Genomic DNA, 24,097 nt, shown 5'->3' on the forward strand with positions numbered 1-24,097 from the left:
TTGGGGAGTTTAGTAGGCAGACAAGTCCTGCCTGTGTGTGCTACAGTTGTTACTTTCAGTATTCCAGAAATTCCTTTGCTTTGTATATGGGAGCATTACAATACTGTTATCTATATAAAAGTTGACTCCTTTTCTGGATCCTGCTAAGCTCTTGGTCTCAGCAATATCCTGTAGCAATGAGTGCCACAGGCAAAGTGGGGGAAAATACTTTATTTGATTAGTTTTGAGTTTGATACCTTTCATTATAGTAACTGTCCTCTCCTTGCTGTGATATGAGACAGAATTAAGGAACATTTAATGAAACTGAAGAATGGCAAGTCCTGACATGAAAGAGCTCATACGTCCTTAACATTGTATACATTTTCATAGAATCTCAGTGCATCCAACAGTATTCAGTACAGTGATGTACAGTTTATTTTTGCAGGAAGAAAGTTGATACACACCCAGATAGCCCAGATATATTATGTTAAACATGCAGAGTGGAAAAGTACAAAGTCTAACAGAATAGAAACAGTGTATAAAGCAAGAAGTATAAGCTTTCTACAGTGTTGCTTTCACATGCTATTTCTGGTTAAACATGTTAATTACTTTATTCTCCCATTTAAAGCCCAGAGCCAAAGAGGAGTCACATTCAAACTGGCAGATTGTCGATCTCTATATGCTCAACATACATAATAATGAATGAACGTTCTAACATTGTACAAAGAAAGTGACAAGCTTGACTATGAGCTGGGTTCATTGCTGCAGACTAATAAAAGCTGATCGCAGAACTGCATTTATATATCTAACAATAGAGAAGAAAGAAAAGAGAATTATTTTCTTCCTAAAATGGCATCATAGAGCTTTCCTGTCTTCTTGACTTGAATCTCTCTGAAACCAGCTGCAGTGAGGAGCTTGTTGTACTCAGTTGGCGTTCGTTCTTTTCCTTCAGTCTGCACCAACATCATCATAGAGTAAAGCTTGGATTCTAAAGTCCCAGTTTTGTCTTCATTCAAAAGTGTTTCAACCACCAACACTCCGCCACCTGGTGGGATAAAGAGGTTAAAAACCCCACACATTGATTTGTCAGAGAAGGACACAAAAGCTTTTTTTCCAACTGCATTTTTAGGTATCTCCATAACCTTAGTGATCCTCTTTATATTAAAAGAAAAACGATGTTATATTGTTACAATAGTAAATGAAATAGCAATAGGGACTGTATGAATGAATTAACTTATTCCCTATACTTCAAAGTAGAGGGTAAAGGGGGGACCTATTAACTGTGATTGAAACATTTATTTACTCCAGCTGAAATGAACTGGAATTCTGGTTGCTCAGCATCTCTGACAATCAAGCACCATGGGCCAGATTATTTAAAGTATTGAGCCACTTAAAAATGCAGATTGGCAATTTTCAAAATGTGAATAGGTGCCTATCAACATATTTAGGCACCTAAATACTTTAAAAATTTGGACTTGCATGTCTAAAGCGAAGTGCCCAAAACTAGAAGACCATTGGGAAATGTTTTACATTGGCCATAACTGACGTGTCCTGGATGCAAATCACTGTTTTAAAAGGAGAAAGTAAGGAAACATACACTGAAAACCTTAGCCTTTCATTGAAACAGCCCTTAAAAAACCCAAAACTCTGTCCCAAACAAATGATGCATACAAGTCTCTATTTTGCAAAGAGGAAAACATACCAGGCTTGCAAGCCTTGTAGACTTTTGCTAGCAGCTGCATACACTTGTCATCTGCCCAGTCATGCAGAACCCTAGCCAAAACATACAGGTCAGCCTCTGGAATTGGATCTTTAAAAAAATCTCCTATAACAAAAAGAAAAACAAAGCAAAGAACAGGCCTGAATAAGCAAATTCAGTGTTGCAAGAAGTACAAATTAGCTTCAAAGCTGTTCAAGAGACTTGCTGGGGAACTATACTCTTCTGGCTTGTCACGCTCAGGGCCTATGCAAAGCAGGTGCTGACACTGAATGGCAAATGTTCTCAGTGTTGTGAGGCAGTGTGAAGGGTGTTTGTTTTTGTTAAGTGTGGAAGAGTCCTGAGAAATTTTAGCAGCCAAATATTTAAAAGAAATAACGGATTCTTTGGAAAAAATGTTAGTGCTTCACAAATTCTCTAAAGAGATAGAAATTAGGGTACTCATAATGCATTATAAAGAAAGGGTTGGAGAGAGTTCCCTAAAGAAAAAAGAAAGTTTATTTTCACCTCCTTGTACATCAACTAAATTTAAAAAGCTCCTTCAAACAAGGTGGGCAAATCTACCAGTATTGGGTATTTGGTGATGCTCTTTACTGTATGCCAGTTTCATCTCTTTCTCTTTCTCTCTCATCAGTTTCCTATCTGCCATCTGTAACACTTCTCTGTCTTTGCTTTTAGGTCATTCCCCTAACCCCTCTCCTTTTTCCCCTTCTTCACTGCTGGGTAGATCCCCTTTCTCTGTCTCTGTCTCTCCCCTCCACCTCCAACCCCCAACCCTGACCATTTATTTTGATTTAAATAATTTATATTGTAACATGACCCCAACAGCATTTAGCCCTTCAAATGTAACATGGACGTCCTGATGGACCTTTGTGCCCAGTCACATTGCACTAATATACAAACCTACTGTTTTCAATAATTTTGCATGCTTTGGATCTGCCCACAATCATTCAGTGAAGCCACATCCCCACCGTGTGACACTGGGAAAGGCTAGAAAGGCCACAGCATAGAGTTTGTTTTCATCTTTTTATGTTGCTGTTTCATCGGGATGATGGTCAAAGCTTTGGTATATACTTGCATCCTTGGCTACTAATAGCTCAGCTTCTCCCAGGTCAATAATCAAGTTCAAATGGCGTGCATTGCTCATTATATTCTGTTATCACGAAACAGTCATTTCAGCACATTTTTCTTTGCAGATGGGCACACACAAAATGAACCAAGTTTACCTTCGCGGAAAGTGATCCGACGTTCCTCTAGGGGTACAAAACGCTCCTTTGCCATTCGCACTACTTCAGGTAGGTCATAAATTGTGACTGTAGAATTTGGGTACAAAGAAATACATTCCTGGGCCAAACCACCTGGACCTCCTTATAGTGAAAGAAAAAGACATGGTAAATACTCACATGTAACAATACAGTGCATTTTTGTAACATCTTCCATCTAAGAAACTTAGACTGCAATGAACTCAGACTCATGATGCCTTGTGAGGTTGGTTAATGTTAGTATCCATTTTACAAAAGGAGAACTGAAGTACAAAAAAAATAAGTGATTTGCCCATGGTCTCACAGCCTCTCTCTGGAATATGACCCAATTCTCTTGGCTTCCAATTTTGCGATCTAACCATAAAGGGTATTTTAAAACAACACAGTGTGATGCAGCTACAGCTGGCTGAAAATTTTCAAATTAGGAGTTTTTTTCTTTAAAAAAATGGCCGTTTTGAATATGAAAATTTTGTGCAATATTGACTTTTTCTAAGTTTTAATTTTTGTGAATTTTTGTATGACTTTTTTTCGATCAACATAATTACTGGGAAGTTGGGTTTTTTTCACTGAAAACCTGTATTTTGGTAAACAGGAAATTTAGATAACCATTTCAGTGTTTTCCATAAAACATGGCAAGTTAAACAAATAAAATTGGATCTGTTTTGAACACTGCAAACCAGAAACCTCAATTTTTTTGTGAAAATATTCTGAAAAAAATTTCAACCAGCATTAGATTCAGCTAAAAGCTAAAGTACCAGTGACCTACCACAATAGATATTCCCCTTAGCTAAAATTGACTAACAATTCTTCTGTTTTAAAACTACCATCTTCAGTCATTAGAAAATCATTTAGCGTGATAATAAAACTTTACATCTTATATAGTGCTATTAAAGTAGATGAAAACTATAGTCCTTTCTGGCCTTAAAGTCAATGAAAAATGATTAGGGGGCTGGAGCACAAGACTTATGACGAGAGACTGAGGGAACTAGGCTTGTTTAGCCTTCAACTACCTGGAAAGGGGTTCCAGGGAGCATGGAGCTAGGCTGTTCTTAATGGTAGTAGAAGACAGAAGAAGGAGCAATGGTCTCAAGTTGCAGTGGGGGAAGTCGAGGTTGGATATTAGGAAAAAGTTTTTCACTAGGAGGGTGGTGAAGCACTGGAATGGATTATCTAGGAAGGTGGTGGAATCTCCATCTTTAGAGGTTTTTAAGCTGCAGCTTGACCAAGCCCTGGCTGGGATGATTTAGCTGAGGTTAGTCCTGTTTTGAGCAGGGGGTTGGATTAGATGACCTCCTGAGGTCCCTTCCAGCTCTAATCTTCTATGGTCATTATCTCCATTGTACAGATGCATGGAACAGTGAAATTATTTGCCTAAGGTCATCCAGCAGGCTGGGGCAGAACTGGAACAGAACCCATGTCTCCTGAGTCCCAGCACGGGCACAATCAGCACAGTCGCTGCAGCTATGCACTAGTAGTATACACACACTTCACTACAAGCTGGTTTCCAAAAGCCCCTAACTCCTTACATTAAGTTTACACCAAAGCAGGATCTGGGTATGTAGGACATGCCACACTAAGCCATGAGCAAAATAATTGAATTGTCAAAAATGTGAAAGATGCATATCTGGTATTCACCATTCAAAACTTTACCATACCGACATTGTTCAGGATTAGGTTTTGTTTGTATTGTAAAACAAACCCCAGAGCGGGAAAGAAACATATGAGGAGCTTGGGTAGAACTAATTCACCTTAACAGGACAGCATGTGTCAAGGTTATTTTTCCCAGATTATTAAATTCATGTGTTTCTCATGGTTCACAACAGTAAACTGAAAACTGAACTGGTTTCTCTGCTTAGGCTCCTTTTGCTCCATGGGTTTATTACTGCAGTGCTAGTCATATGCATAGGACTGTGGGCAGTGAGTATTCAACAGTAGCCTGATCCAAAGCTCAGTAGAGTCAATGGGACAATTCCCATCAACTCCTTTAGGGTTTGAATCACACCCAAATGAGGCACTGAAAGATATTTCATATATGGACTTTGCAAACAGAAAGAAGGATGGGAGGGGACAGAGTGGTCCAAATTCTGAGCCTACCAACTTTTATAGTGGCTCTTCAATACTAATTCTATACAAACAGCCACCAAGAACACTTTTAAATCCCTTGTAATGAAAACTCTGATTCCAGTCTGAGAAGTAGAGAACTGGAATCCCAAGACAACTAGCACATTATTCTTGGGGAAAAGGCAGGACGGGGGAAAAGGGACTTTAAATTCTGTTCAGGTGGTGGGTGGGAAGTGGGACAATTTGGAAAGATTCCGTGGCATATTAAGCTTCAGAATAACATACTTAAAATTAGAGCTGGTGATAAATTTTCCACTGACATTTTTCCATCAGAAAATGCTGCTTTGTCAAACGCAAAGCATTCCATGGGAATGCCTGTTTCAACAAACCTTTCAAAAGGAAACCAGGTGGGTTTCTGCTAGAAGCCTGCCTGGTTTCCTGCCAGTTTCCCTGCCCTGCCTGACCGCAGCCCATCTGGTCAGCAGTTTGGAATCTGGGATCCCCCAAAGCCCTGGCTCCTCAGCGGGTTGCTGAGGGTGGGGTTGCTGCCGAGCAGGGCTCTCAGGAAGCATCTTCCATTTGAGAAACACTGAAATATCCCTGCTCCAGGAACCCACTGGTGTTTCCAAAATGAAATATTGCAGAATTTCCTTTCCACAAAAATCTTTCAGATTTTGGCTTTTCATCCCTATTTGGGATAAAATGTATTTCTAAAACACTGACATTTTTGCAGTGTGAGATTCATTTTCTCAACCAGCTCTACTTAAAATGAAATAGTCCAAGAACAGAACAGACCATGCTTATGGACCCTGATTCACCCAGGTGCTTAAGCACAGGCCTGTCCTTAAATACATGATAATTCCCATTGAGGCTGAATCAGCCCCATGATCATGGAAGTAACCCAACAAATGCAAGAAAACTTAAAAACAATAACACACAACTCTGCAAACATCATCATCAGCATAATCTACAGCAGATCTTAGCACCTCACAACAAACACAGAAGTGATTGTGGTGTGTCTGAAAATATTTGCAGTATTTTGGCAGCCAAATTGCAGGGCTATATTTGCTGCCCTAAGGGGACTACATTGGCAGAGTCTGTTCTAACACTATGCATGGTTCCAGCAGAAAATTGTCATCCATATAAGCCATAAAATTGTAGGTAAGGCCATTGCAAGAAAAAATAATACACAGCTGAGGCCTATTGGAAGGCTTTAGAGTTTAAGAAGTGGAAGTGACCAGAACAGATTAGTTGGGCTTCGTTTCTACTTTCTATGTTTTAGAAACATGGAAGAGCAAAACAGCAGTGGGGAGTAGAAATGGATACTGCATAGTGCCATAATCCTGATAGGATTGGAATAGACAGAGAATGGTAAAACTATTTGGGGTAAGAAGTATATAGGCAATTTATCAACCTACAGTCACTGAACAAAGTGAAGAATAGCCTGGAAGCAGTTCTGGCAGAATTTGTTAAGCAATGGCAGAAGAAAAACCTACCAAATCAATTAGAAGGAAGATAAACTGCAACTTAGATATATGGAGTTCTTTAGGGGAAAACATTCAGCTTTATAATGCTTTTATCTTTTTCATATTTTTAGACTGTTTTTGCTCAAAATATAATATGCTTCCCTTGTGATTGATCCTGGCCATGAAGTCTGCCCTGTTTTTCCATTACTCACACAGATTGTAAAACAAGTGAAGTATTTTTCCATAGCTTATAAAAGAAAACAGTTCAAAGTTCTGATGACACTTACCTCCCAGATCACAAATGAGGGTGAAAGGTGAAAGGTCAAATGCAGCAATCACATCTTTACCACATATACTCCAATATTCATTTAAAAAATGCATGAATTTGATCATCTCTTCTTCTGATCTAGTCATTTGAAAGAACATTATTTGTAGAACAGGTAAATTATGAAACATTCATGGGTGGCTAGCATCATATAACTCTTGCACTAACTTTTAGCTCAAATACTATATTAAATCCTGCTTCTCTGCCAGCATGCACAATAGATTATTGTGACCACTATTAAAAAAGAACTTACATTAACAGATATTAAAATATTAAAAATAAATCCACCCTGTTACATATTCACACCTATTAATGAGATTTTTTTGAAGAAAAACCTATTACACTTATCTTGTAGGGGAGTGTTATTTTACTAAGCCTAAGAGTCCCCAGATGTTTTTCATTTAACAGAATTATTTATTATACCAAATATGCTCATAGTCCATTTTTCATGATGGGCTGCAGATAAGAATTTTTTGCTGAGATACCAAGGTGAAAAGCACAGAGATTCTCAGCACTGGATACCACTGAAATGAAAGTTGTTTCATGTGACTAGGACTAATCATCATATCTCGCAGTCAAAGCGGTAATACAAAATAGAAAAGTCATCCACATAAAAAAAAAAGCATAAACCTCCCAACACTAAATTGATTATTACCTGTAGATAGCTCCAAAGAGGTCTTTCGATGAAACGCCAAATGCTCGCTCATACTGGTTTCTCCCATCTCTTAAAAAATAATAGTGAGGATATTTTTGGTTTAATACCTTGCTGCACTGGTGGCAATTTTGGCTTATTAAGATACCATTTTACTAAACATATAAGGTACAAGGGAATCACTTTTGGTATTACAAGTGTTATCCTTTGTGTGATTGCTTGAATCATTCTGAAAGTGTCTGTGCCACACCAAAAGATTCAGAGAGGAAATAAATCTTTACTTTTTAAATATTTAATGTTCATTATCAGTCACCACTAAGAGGAAGGAAACACAACTGTTATTTGATGTGCCAGAGACAGGACTCAGATCCTCAGCTGATATAAATTGACATAGCTCCATAAAGACCTGTGCCGATTTGCACCGGCTGAGATTCTGGCCCAAGATACACTGACTTCCTTCCTCACTTTCTTCTGCCTTTGGCAACAGAATCAATTAAGAATCCTGCAGGCATCCCTCAGTCACTATTCATCATCATTTGCTTGGCTGAGGGTTTCCCTCCGTAGAAAGTGTTATCATGATGAAATGTTCCCCTTGGGACACACCAACTACGCATAGTATAGAAGTCTGTTTCCTGAATCTGCAGTGAATTTATCCACTGAAGCACTACTAAACATAAGCACATGTAGTAACAGTGATACTTAGCACTTCTACATGCTCCCAAAACAATTACCAGTCAATGTCTTCATTTTCTCTTGTTTCCTCAGAGCCACCCCTCTTCCTGTGCAGGGTCACAAATGTAGCAAAGTGCTTTATTGCAATGGGTGCTAGCAGATGAATTCTGTACAAATGACATAAGATTTCTCCTCCTTACCTCACAGCATCTGTCAGGTAGTTCCAGCATGAATAGACGGTTTTGGAGTAGTACATAAAATGATGATATTGGGACTTGGGACTTGATTTTGTAAGATAGAGGCTGGAAATTTCTGTGTTTTGGTAAAAGGCTAAAAGGAAAAAGAAGGTAAGTTAACATTTACAAACTGTCACCATGCAAAATCCGTTTAACAGCATAAGCTCTGCAACAAGAACAAGCTGTTGAAATGCAATCAAAGCAACAAAGAAAGTTCAGGAGATTCCCCACTCTAGACACATCAGAAGTGGGGGCGGGGGACACATACATAGCATAAAGTTCCAGAGGGGTAGCTGTGTTAAACTGTATGCAGCAAAAACAACAAGAGTCCTGTAGCACTTTAAAGACTAACAAATTTAATTTCTTCAGGCATAAGCTTTCGTGGGCTGTAACCCACTTAGTCAGATGTAAGGAATAGAAATCAGAGAAGAGATATATATATACATCTAAGGGTAAGTAACAACGATGGAGAAGTTAGATATGAGCAAAGTCCATTCAGTTAGAGTAGTTGAGGCCTTTTCACAACCATCGATTAGGAGGTGAGAATGTGTGAACAGTGACAATTACTTCTTGTAATGAGATAACCATTCCAAGTCCCTATTTAGACCCAGTTTAATTGTGTCGAGTTTGCATATGAGTTCCAGTTCTGCAGTTTCTCTTTGAAGTCTGTTTTTGGAGTGTTTTTGTAGAAGTATGGCAACTTTCAAGTTAGCTACTGAGTGTCCTGGGAGATTGAAGTGTTCTCCGACTGGTTTATGGATGTTACCATTTTTTATGTCTGATTTGTGTCCATTTATTCTTTTGCATAGTGACGGTCCGGTTTGGCCAATGTACATGGCAGAGGAGCATTGCTGGCACATGATGGCATATATTACATTAGTAGATGTGCAGGTAAATGAGCTCATTATGGTGTGGCTGATGTGGTTAGGACCTGTGATGGTGTCACTAGAGTTGATGTGTGGGCAGAGTTGGCAATGAGGTTTGTTGCAGGGGTATGTTCCTGGGTTAGTGTTCTTCTTGTATGGTGTATGGTTGCTGGTGAATATTTGCTTCAGGTTGGGGGGCTGTCTCTAAGCAAGGATAGGTCTGCCTCCCACAGCTTGAGCGAGTGAGGGATCATCTGCTAGGATAGGTTGTAGATCCTTAATGATGTGATCTGACCTCGTGTCTTTAGGTCAGAAAATCTGAGGCTGCACCTTAAGAAATAAAGATAATTGAAATAAAGATATAAAGGTAATTGGCTAAGTTAGCAGGACAGTTTAAAGAAGTCTAAGTTGATGTAACAAATACCTTCTTCTGGCCTCCACACTATGTTCATTACACACCTTACGCACTCTTACATTCCCTTACAATTGCTTAGACTCAAATTCATTTCCACATGGGTAATTAATATTGCTTGTGAATTTGGTCCAGTGAGTTAAACAGCTTCTCAGAAAAGTGACTGTACATAAATTTTACTCTCTCACTCTTACCCAAATTTAGTTTTTGTAAATCTACTGCACTGAAATTTCTCAAACTACATTGTACCTCATTCCTCATTCTGGCATTTTTGCTTTTAATATTATAACTCAGTCTCCCACATTTAATGAGGCCTTAAAACCAACAGTGATTTAATTGTTAGTCTTCTCTCTTGCTGACATCATTACCTCCTTCACTTTTAATTTCTACTCCCAGGAGCTTTAATCCCACGCAGGCATCAAGTAACCGTTCCATTCCAGTGGCGCTGGTGCCCAAACGTTCAGCAATGGCATCTGAAGAGAGGGGCCCTTCTGACTCCAGCAGTAGATCAAACACTCCCAATTCACAGGCAGTAAACATAACCTGAAAGCAAACGGGGTGGCGGAGGGGAATAAGAAAAAGTGCAGATGCCCAATGATGAGCAGCTCCTCAGTTGAGAAACTTTTACAAGATTTTTTTTTTTAAAACCACCATTAAAGTATTTTTCAGCCATTCAAATGCTGTGATTAAACTGCAGTGACTTTTAGCACTGAGACCATTGCTTAAATGCACTGCTTTTTTCATTTCTTTTCCTTGCTGAACTCCCCAGTAAATGATCACATATTAAGGCCAGATATTGTGGATGCATTTTTTTGCTGCTGTAGGTTTAGAAGAGACCTTTACAATACCACAGTTAAAGGCATTGTTCTATGATTAAAGGAGTGATGATGTGATGTATTGTAAAAAAAAAAAACCAATGAAAGTCTTGTGCATCAAATCCAGAAACAATCCTAAAAGCTTTGGAGCCGTTAGTCAGATCTAATAGCCTATGCCCAAATTGTAATAAATGTCTTTCTATTTATGTCTTTCTATCTAGCGTGAAACATATAAAGCTAGATTGTATATTTTATTGTCATAGTAAATATTCTTTTAAAAATGCCAGAGTGTGACAATTCTAATCTCCTGCTTGCCATGATCCTTTGTAAACATCCACAGAATTCCTTTTTTCTCTCTCAGAGATAACACTATTCAGATTATCTTTCAATGTATTTTAAGAGTGTGAATTTGGAAAATATTGGCTGTCCACAGCCTCTCTGAGTGCTTAGAAAATTGTGACTGTTTGAACTAGCCCATATCCTCTCCACAGTGGAAAGGAGACTCATTGGACATTTTATTCCTCTCCCTCCGCACACAACCCCATGAATAGTGTTTCGTGTTTTGCTGTGTTGGCTTTTTACAGAAAAGGAAATATTAAATACTAATTGGAATGCATTATTTGTAAAAATATCTTCAAAAATAGCAATGAAATCTCTGGGTTTCCACCTCTGCCTTACTACTATCCTGTTTCTTGAATGACAGTCATTAAACTAGATCAGTTTTCTCCCAAGGGATACAATCTGCCAAGATAAATACTGACATGCAAAATTCACCATAGGTGAGAATACTTTTGCAAAACTGTGTTGCTTGGATTTTGTATTTTGAAAAATCAAAATGAAGGGTTGTTTGACTCTGTGGTCTCTTTATCTGAAAACCCAAAATTTAGAGATATGTGGAGATATCCTATTACTAGCAAAACAGACTGGCACAATTATGGGTGATTTTAATTTAGCAAAACCTCATTTGGAAGACTTTATAATAACACAACTTGGTTCAGATCTGGGTTCCCTTTACCCAAAGCCCCTAAATTCAAGGGGGCTGGATAAATGATCTCAGTGTTGCCCATCCCTGAAGATGACATCTCTTACAGGATTTTTTCTGCAAACTTCCATCATGCCTGTTTCAAGCTCAAATTTGACAAACTACTAGGAGATTGAGGTTAAAATTGGGAACATTTGTATTGAGTCTGTTCCTTTCTAGAGATATAAATTAACCATCTACAATGAGTCTGAAAATTTCTACCTTCCTAGTTTTAATAGAATTGCCAAGCATTATTGTAATTCTTACCTTTGAGACTAAAAACCCATTTCTGTATTGAAGTAAGATCTGAGGATAGTTAAGGTCTTCTGTGGAGCTCATTTTCCTTCAGCACTCTGTGCGAGATCCTCTTGCCTTCGTCATTTAAATAAGCGTCTTTTACAGGGCTCCCAACTTTCCAATTTCTGAAAACCAGACACCTCTGCTCCGCCCCCTCCCCCTAAGACCTCTCCCCTCCTCTCTTCCCCCTCCCTGTCACTCGCTGCTCTCTTTCCTTTAAAACTAAAACAGGCATTTGATTCTTACTGAACCAGGTGTAATTGCTTTGAATATTTTGAAAAGAAAATGTTTAAACTAACAGCTGCCTGACTGACCACACAACCTGATTGGCTGCAAGGGCCCGTAGGCCCACTCTCAAGCCAGCAGCAGTTTGGTGGTTGCTCAGTGCTCATGGCCACCAGTGTGCTTGGTCCTGAGTTACATTTTTACTGTGCTTTTGCCTGGCACCCAGTCTTGCCTCTGTGCTGCCCCTGCCTTGGACCCCTCCTTGCCTGTGAACCTGCTTGCTCCAGTACCTGACCTCTGGCCTGGCCCATGAATTTTGGCTTCTGGCTCCAGCTTGACCCTCAGCTCTGGTATCCAGTTCCTGCCTCTAGGACTTGACCCTTGGCTCCAGCTTCCAACTACTGACACTGGTTCTGACCATAGTCCTTGGTTCCTGATGCCTGCTCTGACCACTAGGCCTGATGCCCCTCCAATCATTAGGCTAGACCACCTTCCTCCCAGTCAGCTGACACTGGGGCAGAGACTTGCAAGAAGAGAGAAGATGTTGTGTTTAAGGCCCTGAAAGGGATTCTACCCCATCTCTGCCATAGATTTGCTATCTGATGCTGAGCAAGTTTTCATAATACACACACACACACACACACACACACAAGCGGGCCAAATTAACACTGAAGGGCAGCCTTAATTCTGGAATTTCCTAAATTTTGAATGCTTGACTTTGCAACTGTAATGTTAATTTAATATAAGGGTTGTTTTTTTCCTGGTAATGTTTTATATGAGAGATTATACTGTATTATTTATAAAGCTGCATCTTTTCTGATTCCACATTACCAAACTTGAAAATTACTGACTTAGACTGAAACTGTGATAAAGATGCTAACTTCAAGCAGGATGTCTTAATCTAAATGCAAATTCATGTTGTAAAACTTAGCCACCTTTGAATTCCGAACACTGACCTCTCCTGTCAGATAAATTAGCATGTGTCTGTACGTGATCCTAGACTTGCTGGCACCAGAAGACCCACCAGGACAGGCTAGCACGGGGATACCCCCATTGTGTGTTATAATTACCTTGCATGAGGTCATTAACCTGTTAAGAAACTCCACTGTACTATCTATATGTAAATAAATCTAAAACAAACCCATATAAGTCCTTTGTATCTGGTAGCAAGGCGAAGTGCCAGTGATCATGCTGCCTATAGCTGTTTGTGTGTGTCACAAATAAAGCTCTACTCGATCTAACTCTAAAAGAGAAGCTGCGTGATGATTTTTTCCACGACAGTAATGTTTCTGTTTTTGATATTACTGAGTGTACAATGTTAACTTCCTACAATGATAACAAATGTAGAATTTGATTATATAATTTTTTCACATGCACTGTATGATGTAATTATGCTTGCAGAGTCTTATACACAATTATTATATGATAGAGAAATGTTTACAAGGCTCATATTAGAAACTATAAGATTCCCCATGTCTTCCATAGGGTTGTTTTGTTCTCATCTGTTGGAAAAGAACAAGATCATTTTCAATCTCTGCTAAGAAGTGACACATGCATTCCATTTGTCTCAAGATATGCCATGGGAACTGACAGTTTACATCCAAGCTTAACCTTACTGTCTTATGATGTCCCTGTCCCATTGTGTCAAAGACTCAATGCTTGTGTTCCTTTTTATAGTTCAAGTACACCTTCAAGGAGAAGAGTAATTTTTTTCAAACACCGCTATTATAGAGGGGTTTTATGCTGTTGATTACCTGGATTTTATTAAATGCTAAACTGGAATTTTGATTCTCAGAAAGGTGAATTTACTTCAGTAGAAAACAAAGTACTTATAAAGCATAAATAAATCAAGAATGTTAACTACATTAATTTAATATGCCACACAGCAGAACATAAGTATTCTGCTTGCAGTGTGAACTTTATTTTCCTTGGTAGTACAGGAAAATATTACCCTAGTTTTATGGTGACATGGGAGTTTACAGTTGCCATTGTTTAAATATTGGATTTAGTTTACTGTAGGCCAGTGTGGTTTGGAATGGAAAATCATGTTGCATCATACTATCTTGATAAAACTTGTCACCATTATAGAAAATGGTAGTTACTCTTCAGTAATCTCAAGATGCCTGCCAGAGCTGTGATAAAAGGTTCACATCCTCTAAAGCCTCATCACTGTGGTGTAAGGATTATATGGGCTACACAGAGTTCCACTAACTCACAGCTTTTGCTGTGATTGCAGATACATAGCCTTCGTTGTGGCTAGGACAATGGCTGACAAACTTAGCCTCCAAAAGTTGTTCTGTCTGACACCTTGTAGCATAAATTACCTGGGAAGGTTCAGAATGTTCTGGTGTTGAAGAACAGGACACCATACATGTCTTTCCTTCCTTCTGAAATCATATCACATCTGCAAAGTATTTGCACCCAATTCTAATTTCCACTAAGGCCCCTTTACACCACTCTGACCTTGTTAGTTACAGTTATGCATACTGTAAAGCCCTCTATATGCCAGAGTGGCATAAAGGGCCTTTTGTGTCAGAGCTATTTCATCATCTGCCTGAGCCCTAAGACAACAGATCTCTTAATAGCCTTAGTGTGACACTAAAATTGTTCAGATGTGCAAGATCCCAGCGTTCATCAGTGATGGGGAGACGAAAAAGATGATGCAAGGAGCCTTCTGCTCTGCTACTTAACGCTCCATTCCTGTGCACAAAGTCTGGGCGTGATCATAATTCTAGTGCTAGCTTGAGCACAAAGTCAACAGTAGTTTAGGGCCAGTGAACTTTCAGAGCAAACTATTGCTCCACCCCATCACCCATTCACGAGCAGGATAGGGCAGGGAGTTAAAGTATGTGTTGCAGTCTCTTCAAAATTGGTGCAACTGCCTGCTCCTTCAGCTGACCTTCCTATTGTTCTGTACCTCAGGCTGGAGCTTAATGTCACAATCAAACCCAAAGAGTTCCATAATCTAGCAAACAGAATTAAGACATGATGCAGTTTCAGGCTTTGCGGCTTTGAAAACTTTGAAAGCCTGCAGTGACATATTAGTACTCCTGAGGGGTCTTCCTAACACTTACAATACTGCATGACTGGCAACTGTTTGCACACTTACAACTTTTTAAAAACAATTTCTCTAACCTAATTAAATGATCTGTGAAATTCCCTAATAGCCTTTCTTTATTGTATTGATAGTTGATTCTGTATTCTCTTCTCTCAATGTAGGTACCAGCTATGATCTAGTCACGTAAAACAAAAGTTTGATAACTTGTGATCATTAATGATTCTATACACTTAATTTTTTGCAAAAGTAGCAGTGTTGGCCTCAGAGTACTACAAGTTATATGTTATAAGAGTACTCCATAGCTCCCTTAAATACAAAAAGCTGCATTAAAAGAATGTTCAGATTGCAAAGTAGAGCACTCAAAAGTTAGGAAAAGTCAGAGGATAATTCAGCCCTGCTGTGTATATGCGTTTAATACAGTCTTTAATTTCATGATTGCATACTATTTTTTCCCCTGCTTCCTTCAGTACACCCGACTGCATCATTATGCATATACACAAGGAGGCTAAGGTGAGATTGCACGAGAATTTTGGTATTTCCTAATTTTGGTATTTCCTAATTTTTGAGTATTTGCATTTACAAACAAAAGGTTATTAAAAGAATGTTAAGGTTGCAATAGCCTAGGTTTTTAAAAAAACAAACTGAAAGAAAAAAAACAGCACGTGGAAGCATAATGGTTCATCAGCAGGTTTAGAACCATAGCACAGACCTCTGCCATTTGAGGTAACAGTAACTGATAAAGGATGACAACCTACTTTGTCTGGGTAGGCCAGTCACTACAGGGAGATGAGGCACAGTTTGTCAATGAGTTTCACAGCTATTTGCAGACAGCAAAGGCATCCTGAATTCCCCTCCAATTTCTGAGGGGTAGAGAGTGCATTCTAGTGGTTACAGGCTTTGTCTCTACCTCCACCTGCATTCCTGATCCTTTCTGCCCTGGACCTTCTAGCCTATCCTCATCTCAGTCCTAGTCCTCCTCCCTTGGCTCCATGTCTCAGTTCCAGTTTTCCCTGTGCCCACCCTCTTTGTTTCTTTGTCTCTGACTCACCCAGTCTCTGATTGTGTGTCCTTACCACCAACTTCTCACCCCTCTCTATTCAAGCTAACTCCTCCTTCACCCTACCTAGGCACCAGACGGGAGAGCATTGAGAGCACAGGAGATTCAGTGTCCCTGTGTTCAGTTCCTGCGCATTGCACCACAGCCATCCCTTGCTGCTGGAAGCACCAATTCCAGTGAAAGTTCTGCTCATCCTCTGAAGACCCAAGCTGAAGCATGCTCAGTACAGATGGACTCTTCAGAAAATGTAGCTGCCAAACTCTAGTCTAAGAAGTCTCTGTTGAGCATGCATAAACTGAGATTTTTCATAGGTTTATAAGTTGAACAAATGTGGGTGTGGGTGTCCCCCAAATAGCAAAAGGCACATCCCTGATGCCAGAGAGACCCACCCCCCCAGCCAAACTTCAAGTCCCTGTTCCAAGCACACAGGCACAAGAACTTTTCAACCAAACAGTTTTTAGAATTTTTTTGAATAAGGAAAACTAATGTATTTTTCCCAACTTCATTCTGGGGAATGGCTGAACCATTTCTGTTGAAAATTTTGAAAAACTTTCAACCTGAGTCAGACGCCTAGCATGAGGAGTTTCAGCCAAAATGGTTAAAGTTTTGCAAAGTTACTAGCAACTGAAAGCAGGGATTTTATCATAGAAAATGCCAAACAACCTTAACTATAGGTGTTGCTACTTGCGTCATCATAATTAGTTTATAGAGCAGGTGTTGTATTGATTCCACAATATTATCGTCTTACTGAAAATGGCTTCCTGTTTGCAGCTCTTCGCAGTGGATTACCAACATTGGCAATTCAATTCTGTCTGCTCATTTCACTTTCAACTGACTATGGAAAGCTGACTTCAGATCCTTGGATAAAATTAATAATGTTGATGTAAATACTTACATTTCAGTAAGGCATTTGATGTGGTCACAGGGCACTTTGATTAAAAAAACTAGAATAATATAAAATGAACATGGCACACATGAAATTAAAAAGCTGGCTAACTGATAGGTCTCAGAATATAACTGTAAACAGGGAAATGGAGTGGGTCTGTTTCCAGTGGGGTCCCAAAGGGATCAGTTCTTGACCCTCTGCTATTTAACATTTTTATCAATGACATGAAAGAAAACATAAAATCATCACTGATAAAGTTTGCAAATGAAACAAAAATTGGAAGTATAAATAATGAAGAGGACAGGTCACTAGTTCAGAGCAATCTGGATTGATTGGCAAACTGGGTGCAAACAAACAATACACATTTTAATATGGCTCAATACAAATGTGCATATTTAGTAAAAAAAAAGAACGTAGGCCACACTTTCATGAGTGGGGGACTCTATCATGGAAAGCAGTGATTCTGAAAAAGATTTGGTGGGTCATGGCGGATAATCATCTGAACCTGAGCTCCCAGTGTAATGCTGTGGCCAAAAGACCTAATGCAATCCTGGATGCATAAACAGGGGAATCTCACATAGGCATAGAGAGGTTATTTTACTTCTGTATTTGGCACTGGTGTGACTAGTGCCATGTTCAGTTCTAGTGCCCACAATTGAAAAAGTACGTTGATAAATTGGAGAGGGTTCAGAGACCAGCCATGAGAATGATTAAAGTATTAGAAAACATGCTTTATAGTGACAGATTTGAGGATCCCAGTCTAGTTATCTTAACAAAGAGAAGGTTAAGAGGTTACTTGATTACAGACTATAAGTATCTACATGGGGAACATATATTTAACTATGGGCTCTTCATTTTGGCAGAGAAGGGTATAAGACTATCCAATGACTGGAGGTTGAAGCTAGATAGGTTCAGACTGGAAATAAGGTATACATTTTTAACAGTAAGTAACTATTGGAACAATTTACTAAGGGCTGTGGTGAATTCCCTATCACTGACAATTTTTATATCAAGACTGGATGTTTTTAAAAGACGTTGTCGGAATTATTTTGGGGATGTTCTATTTTGGGGAAGTTCTATGTGTGTTATACAGGAAGTCAAACTAACTGATCGTAGTTATCCCTTCTGACTTGGGATCTCTGAATATATTCATCCTACACTGATGTATGGTGTTGCTATACACTTTTCATCTCACAGTTTGCTGCATTTCACTGGTATATAAAATGTTGGCAGGTATCTGTGTTTAAAAAACAAACCACAAAAAATGCAAAACACAGAAAGTTCTTCAGAATGAAAAGCCCAATAAATATGAAAGATGTTGTTTGTAGTGGCACCACTACAGCAGTGCCCCCTTTTGGACCTTCCAGGCACTCTGACAAAGCTACAAGTCTCCCTGAGGGAGTAGGAGTCTCTATCTCCAGTGTCCACTGAGGCAGAGTCTGGCCCACCACCTAGTTGTCACTTCAGTCTTCTCCCCTTCTGAGGATCTGGGATTGAGGGGCTCAGTCCCAAAATGTTCTGCAAAAAAAAGGAAACCTAAATCAATACTGGGACATCCCCCAATCTTCCAGGGGGCATTCCTGCCCTTTCCTTCAGGCTTCTGCTTGGATCCCTACCAGTCTCCAATTCATATATTGTTCACGCCTTGGGGTCTAAGGGCTGATCCAACTAGCAAGGCCATCTCTCAACAATACTGCAAGTGCGGGTCAATTAGGCAGAGAGGCAGAGCTCCATCCTTCTTCCTAAGACAGTCAGCCCTGAACTGAGCCAGGATCTCTCTTTTCATTCCTCCTATTGGCTGCAAGTACAGTAATGTAAGGCTAAATTGGCCCATAGGTGCTCCTTAACCCTTTCTCTGCTGGTGGAGGGTCTCCCTTCCCCCTTCCCTCGTCCCATCTCCCCCCGCCCCCCCCCCCCCCCCCCCGCCCCCAGTGTTATTTACCTACCTATAGATGCTGTTGGAAATGAAATACACTGAAGTCCTGTACAGCATTATCAACACTATTTGCAAATATATGGGGCTGCAATATATTGGTTATTCTGAAGAACATATTCTTAAATCACTAGCTCCTCTCTGAATTGCTGTGGGCATAAATATTGATTGCTAGATGAGCTGTTTGTATGGAAACCAATTCCAGAACCCGACGCTGATGCAAGCGAAGTACCAGGATTATTACAGGTTCAGGTTTCTCATAAGCCACATTTTACTAAGTGCTGTGCTACAGTGTAATTGTCTTTTTCAACTGAATGTTGCATAATATTTATAGAACTACCTCCCATGTACAATAGGTCTGACTATGCCTTGTCCTAGTCACAAAAAAAAAGGAGCATGCCCGAGGGTGTTGCCAATAACCATTCTTAGTATTCTGTCAAACCCATCACTTTAAATACAGGAGTGTTTCCCCTTGTATTCCATTTACATTTAGTTTACAAGATATTATTGTGATAGCATTTTAACTAGCATCAAGCCCAAAATGGAGTGTTCAATGAAGTGTAAAGGAGGATGGAAAAACTATGCTAGGTTATGCTATAGAAGCAACTGTGGGACAGGGATCATCTCTTCCTTTGCTTTTGTACTGCACCTAGCACAAAAACCTTCCAACCCTGACCACGGCCTCCAGGAATACTGTAATATAATTATTAAATAATATCTGTGTAAAGCATTGCGTATGCCTGGTGTCACCTGGAAATTTCCAGGAGCCTGGGCTGATTCAGATTAAGACAGCTGGTTGTGTTGTTGAAATGCCTTCTGACACACCTGACTCCTGAGTACTCATTAGATACTTCAGGGCCTTTCTCTAGTTATACGCTAGTTTTATTCAGATGTATATGTTCAACTAAAGACAGCTAAAAGAATACAGTAAAATACTAGGACCCAGTTCTGCCATGGTGTTGCAGATGAAACTCAATGACTTCAGTGGGGATCTTGCATGTGTAAGGACTTCAGGTTTGGACCTTGGAACAATGGTGGAAAAATATACCTTCCCTTTAATTCTCATCTTTCTTCCTCTGGCACTGATGTCAGCAGCACTCCTAGAAAAACATAAGCCACAGGTGAGTCTTTATCTGAACGTTTGTCATCACGCAGTTTTTCTTTCAGTGCTGCCATCTGGATCCTTTGGCAGTTCCACAGGCAATCATGTGGTTGGCTCTAGGGCTGCCTCTGGGACTCTCAAGTGGTTAAGATACCTTGTCATCTTAGGTGTCATTTATCTCTAGATTTGACTTTGATCTTTAGGAGTTTGTTCAAAATTATCTGCTTGAGGAAAAAAAATGTTTTTGTACCTTTCCACTTTGATATGTGCATGAAGGATTTTTAAAGGAAGAAAATAGGGCTCTGTCCCTATCACTACATAATGTTATATTGTACATATTGCATTGTGTTTGATATATATGATTTTAACATATAAATAAGATGACTCATCCCTCCCCAATCTCTGGATACAGATTTCTACTCCCTTGTTTGTTGCATGATAGAGAGTCTTTTATGTTGTTTTTACATTGTCTAACAGGTGCCAGCACTGGTCACCATCCAAAAATATCGAAATGGTATGCTATTCCTTATTGTTGTTAATAGGACATTCACATTTTTCCAATAAGGAAACAAGTGTATCATTTCCACTGGCAAACATTTGTGTTCCTTATATGTCTAATGCTATCTTTAATGTGTTTTTGTGAAACTAACTCAGTTTTTCTCCTTTATAGCTTCAAAGCCATGTGTGATGTTTTTAGCATGCTACTCCCTTAAAGTTAATGGAAATCACGTTGCTAAACACAGCATTGTGCTTTAAATATTTGAAAGGCAAAATTAGAAACTAAGTTTAGGTTAGAATCAACAAAATCACACGATTCTCTGTTATAAAAAAATGTTTAAAACAAAGTATGTGTATGTATTAATTTTTTTGTTACTTTAGCTCACTAATGTGTCTGTTTGTGTGTGTGTGTATGCGAGCATGCACGCACAGATGTGGTTGGAGTGTGACTAGTTAGGTTTTCGTGTTGATGTTAAGTGCTCACAAATGCATATGAGAGTGTGGTCAGTGTATTTCCATTTGGGGTTTATACAAAAGGTTTTCAGCCTCTGCAATGCAATCCTTCCAGAAGTCCTGGCTCCAGCAAAAACTGTCTGACAGCACCAAAGTCCATCTTTACTAGTCATGTATCATGCCCATTCTTCTGTATGGCTGCGCAATCCGGACTCTGCTTAAAAGATGATATCTGGTGTATGGAGGCATTCCACATGCTCTGTCAAAGGCAACTAATATGCATAAATTGGTTTGACTTTGTCAAAAACAGAGAAGTTGCTTCCAGAATTCAACTCCCCAGCATCAAAGACATCATCTGCCGTCGCTGGTCCCCACTCTTTGGACACGTGGTTCATATGGACAGCTCTGTCCCAGCCCACAGAGCGAATAAGTGCTCCCTGAACATATGCCCTGGTCATCAGCCACACCTAAACTGAAGAGATTACCCAGTCGCCCACGGCTAACCTAGTTGCAACAAATCAGCGATGGCTTGTCTGCTAACTTCAGACGCAAATGGAACAAAGCCATTGGTAGAGGCCATAGGGGATTGTCACAACAGACCTTTGCTGTCTAGGCAAACTGATGATGATTGATGTTTATACCATGGAGTTTTGGGGGGTTATGGTTCACCGGACCTTTTTCCTTACTGCACCTGCTGGATGATCCTGCCTATAACAAAGACGATACTAGAAAAGGAGGTACTGTGAGTTATTCCCTAGCTAAACATGTTCTCTTTCCTGGGTGAAGGAAATGCAAGTGTTAGGAACATGCTGAATTTCGAGCTGGTATAAGGGAATGGTTTCTAACCTAAGTTCATTGAAGCAGACCCTCAGCTCATGTAAATTGTCATAATTCCATCGACTTCAGTGAAGCTGTGACAATTTACATCTGCTGAGGATCTGCCTCTTTTTTAGAGAGACAAGGTGGGTGAGAAATTTTTTTATTGGACCAACTTCTGTGGGTGAGAGAGACAAGCTTACACTGAACTCTTCTTCATGTCTGGGAAATATACTCATTATTTTGTAGGTTGGTCATCATACTTTATATATTTCTATTGTAGTGCAGCTCCTACAGTACAAAGGAGCAGTAAAGCTATCTTAAATGGCTTCAGCAGACCCATGATGTCAGCTAGCCAGAATTGGGTTCTGTAGTTATCGATTTGGCATCTGATCTCTGTTATTCCCAAGACATCTTCACAGATAGCCCTGGCCTCCTGTAGAACTTGGGGTCTGCGGGATCCTAAAGGTGGAACTACTGCTCATTGCAAGCCATCCTCAAGCAGAATAATTTAGGGGAAATATCCATAGCATCTAAACAGATTTTTCTCCTATTCATGTTTGTTTGTGGAAGGGAGTAAAATTCATCCATTGACACAAATGTAATTTTATTATCTACCCAATAAACATATTCACTGAAAATTCTGCAAAATGCAATAGATATTGCAAAATTCTGCAAAATACAACAGATCATCTGATGTCAGATGATCCATTCTCACATTAGAGGTTTCATATCTAACAAGACCACCACACAGAACAAATTAATATATTTTTTGTAAATTGTAACCCCCTCATACAATACATATGTCAGGGCATTTAGTGGTTGAAATCTGATAAAAACAAAGACGTCAAATTTAGACCACATTTTAAGTTCTTTTTTTTTATTCAGTGGCTCTTTAACAAGGTTTTGTCTGATCTCATATCAGACTTCCCCACTGCACCAGGTTCCCCAAGTTGGTTGCCTCTTGTGTTTCTTAAAAATTTAGCCCTCCAGCCCTTTTAGGGAGTAGACAAAAAGTCTAACAAAGCAAAACAAATATCCAGCTATCTCATACTCTGTCTTCCCCTGTTTGTGTGTCCTGGGAGGGAGCATTCTGATCAATGTTTTCACTCCTGCTGGGTCAGAGTTCCTTTTCTTGCACCCTCCTGGGCTGAACAGTCAATTTGCATGTGGTGCAGGAGCCATGGAAGAGGAGCTTCCTCCCACCCTTGCTGGAAGTCCCAGTTAGGACCATGAGCAACTGTGATTGTCAATTCCCTTCAACATCCATCAACACTATCTTGTCCAAGCTACTTTTTTCTAGAGATACCCTTCTAATTTCTTTTGCATCAGGGCTCTTTCAACCACCCTTGTATCACTCTTGGTGTGGAGAGGTGATGTATCATGGTGGACAAGGTCCAACTGGGGAGTCTGGCCCATGGAACAGAATGGGGAAGTGAGACAAATGAACTACAATTCCCAGGAGGCACCGTTGTGGCTTCTTGATGAAAATATTTTGGTTTTCAACTGAAAACCAAAAAATAAAATTGATTGAGAATGTTTGTTTTTTCTACAAAAAGTCAAAAATGTCCATAGAAAGCAAGCCTTTAGTTGCAAACTCAATTTTCCATTGAAGAACAGTTTCAATGGTAAATTTTCAGCCACCTAGTTCTAACTCAAAAGGAACATAGAAAACAATTGTGAGCCATTGAAAAGTGGGAAGAATCTCTGTAATGTACATTGGATATCTGTACACACACACACATTCACTCACCCACCCACACAAACACATGTGGGTGTTTGTATTCCTGTGCATGTATATGTAATCTAAAGATATAACATACAAAGATTAAAGCTATAAAAATTTGCTATAATTTTTAAACTTTATTATTTACATACAAAATATGCACAGTAAATTTGGATTAGGATCTGTATTGAAAAATCTTTTTTATTCTAAATACTTTGTACACTTTCTAAGTAAACTTAGTAAAAACTATGCTACAAAAAAAAGAACAAAAGAAAATCTTCCATAATGTTTGAGTTGAATAATGATGGTACTAATATATCACACCAAAGTGAACTAATTATTTCTACCATGGACCGTCATTTAGAGGAGTAATTTGCAAGTCATGTGGGAGTGTTTGATCTTTTCATGTGAAAAGGTGAGGACTGTGTTAATTTCAAGCAGAGACAATCACATAATTAATTTACCCAGCAGGAAAACAAGGTTCATAGTACAAGTCTGCTGAAATCTGTTGATGCCAGAGAATGACCTCTCACATCTGAATTTACACTATCATAATTATAGA

At 39.4% G+C, this 24,097-nt stretch overlaps 1 protein-coding gene across 1 annotated transcript; it reads right to left on the bottom strand.

The window, feature by feature from the left end:
• Positions 1-228: 228 nt before the first annotated feature.
• Positions 229-11,874, bottom strand: LOC137151476 (acetylserotonin O-methyltransferase-like). Its single transcript, XM_067545743.1, has 8 exons — positions 11,752-11,874; positions 10,017-10,191; positions 8,335-8,464; positions 7,466-7,534; positions 6,773-6,891; positions 2,923-3,063; positions 1,682-1,804; positions 229-1,024 (listed from the first exon to the last, which is right to left on the bottom strand). Exons 1-8 carry the CDS (start codon positions 11,821-11,823, stop codon positions 813-815), a joined length of 1,041 nt encoding a protein of 346 aa, XP_067401844.1. The 5' UTR covers positions 11,824-11,874; the 3' UTR covers positions 229-812.
• Between the last annotated feature and the right edge of the window lie 12,223 nt (positions 11,875-24,097).

This window comes from Emydura macquarii, unplaced genomic scaffold (genome assembly GCF_026122565.2).
Source record: "Emydura macquarii macquarii isolate MOO-44397 ecotype Brisbane River unplaced genomic scaffold, CSIRO-AGI_Emac_v2 contig_1070, whole genome shotgun sequence".
Classification (NCBI taxonomy): Eukaryota; Metazoa; Chordata; order Testudines; family Chelidae; genus Emydura; species Emydura macquarii.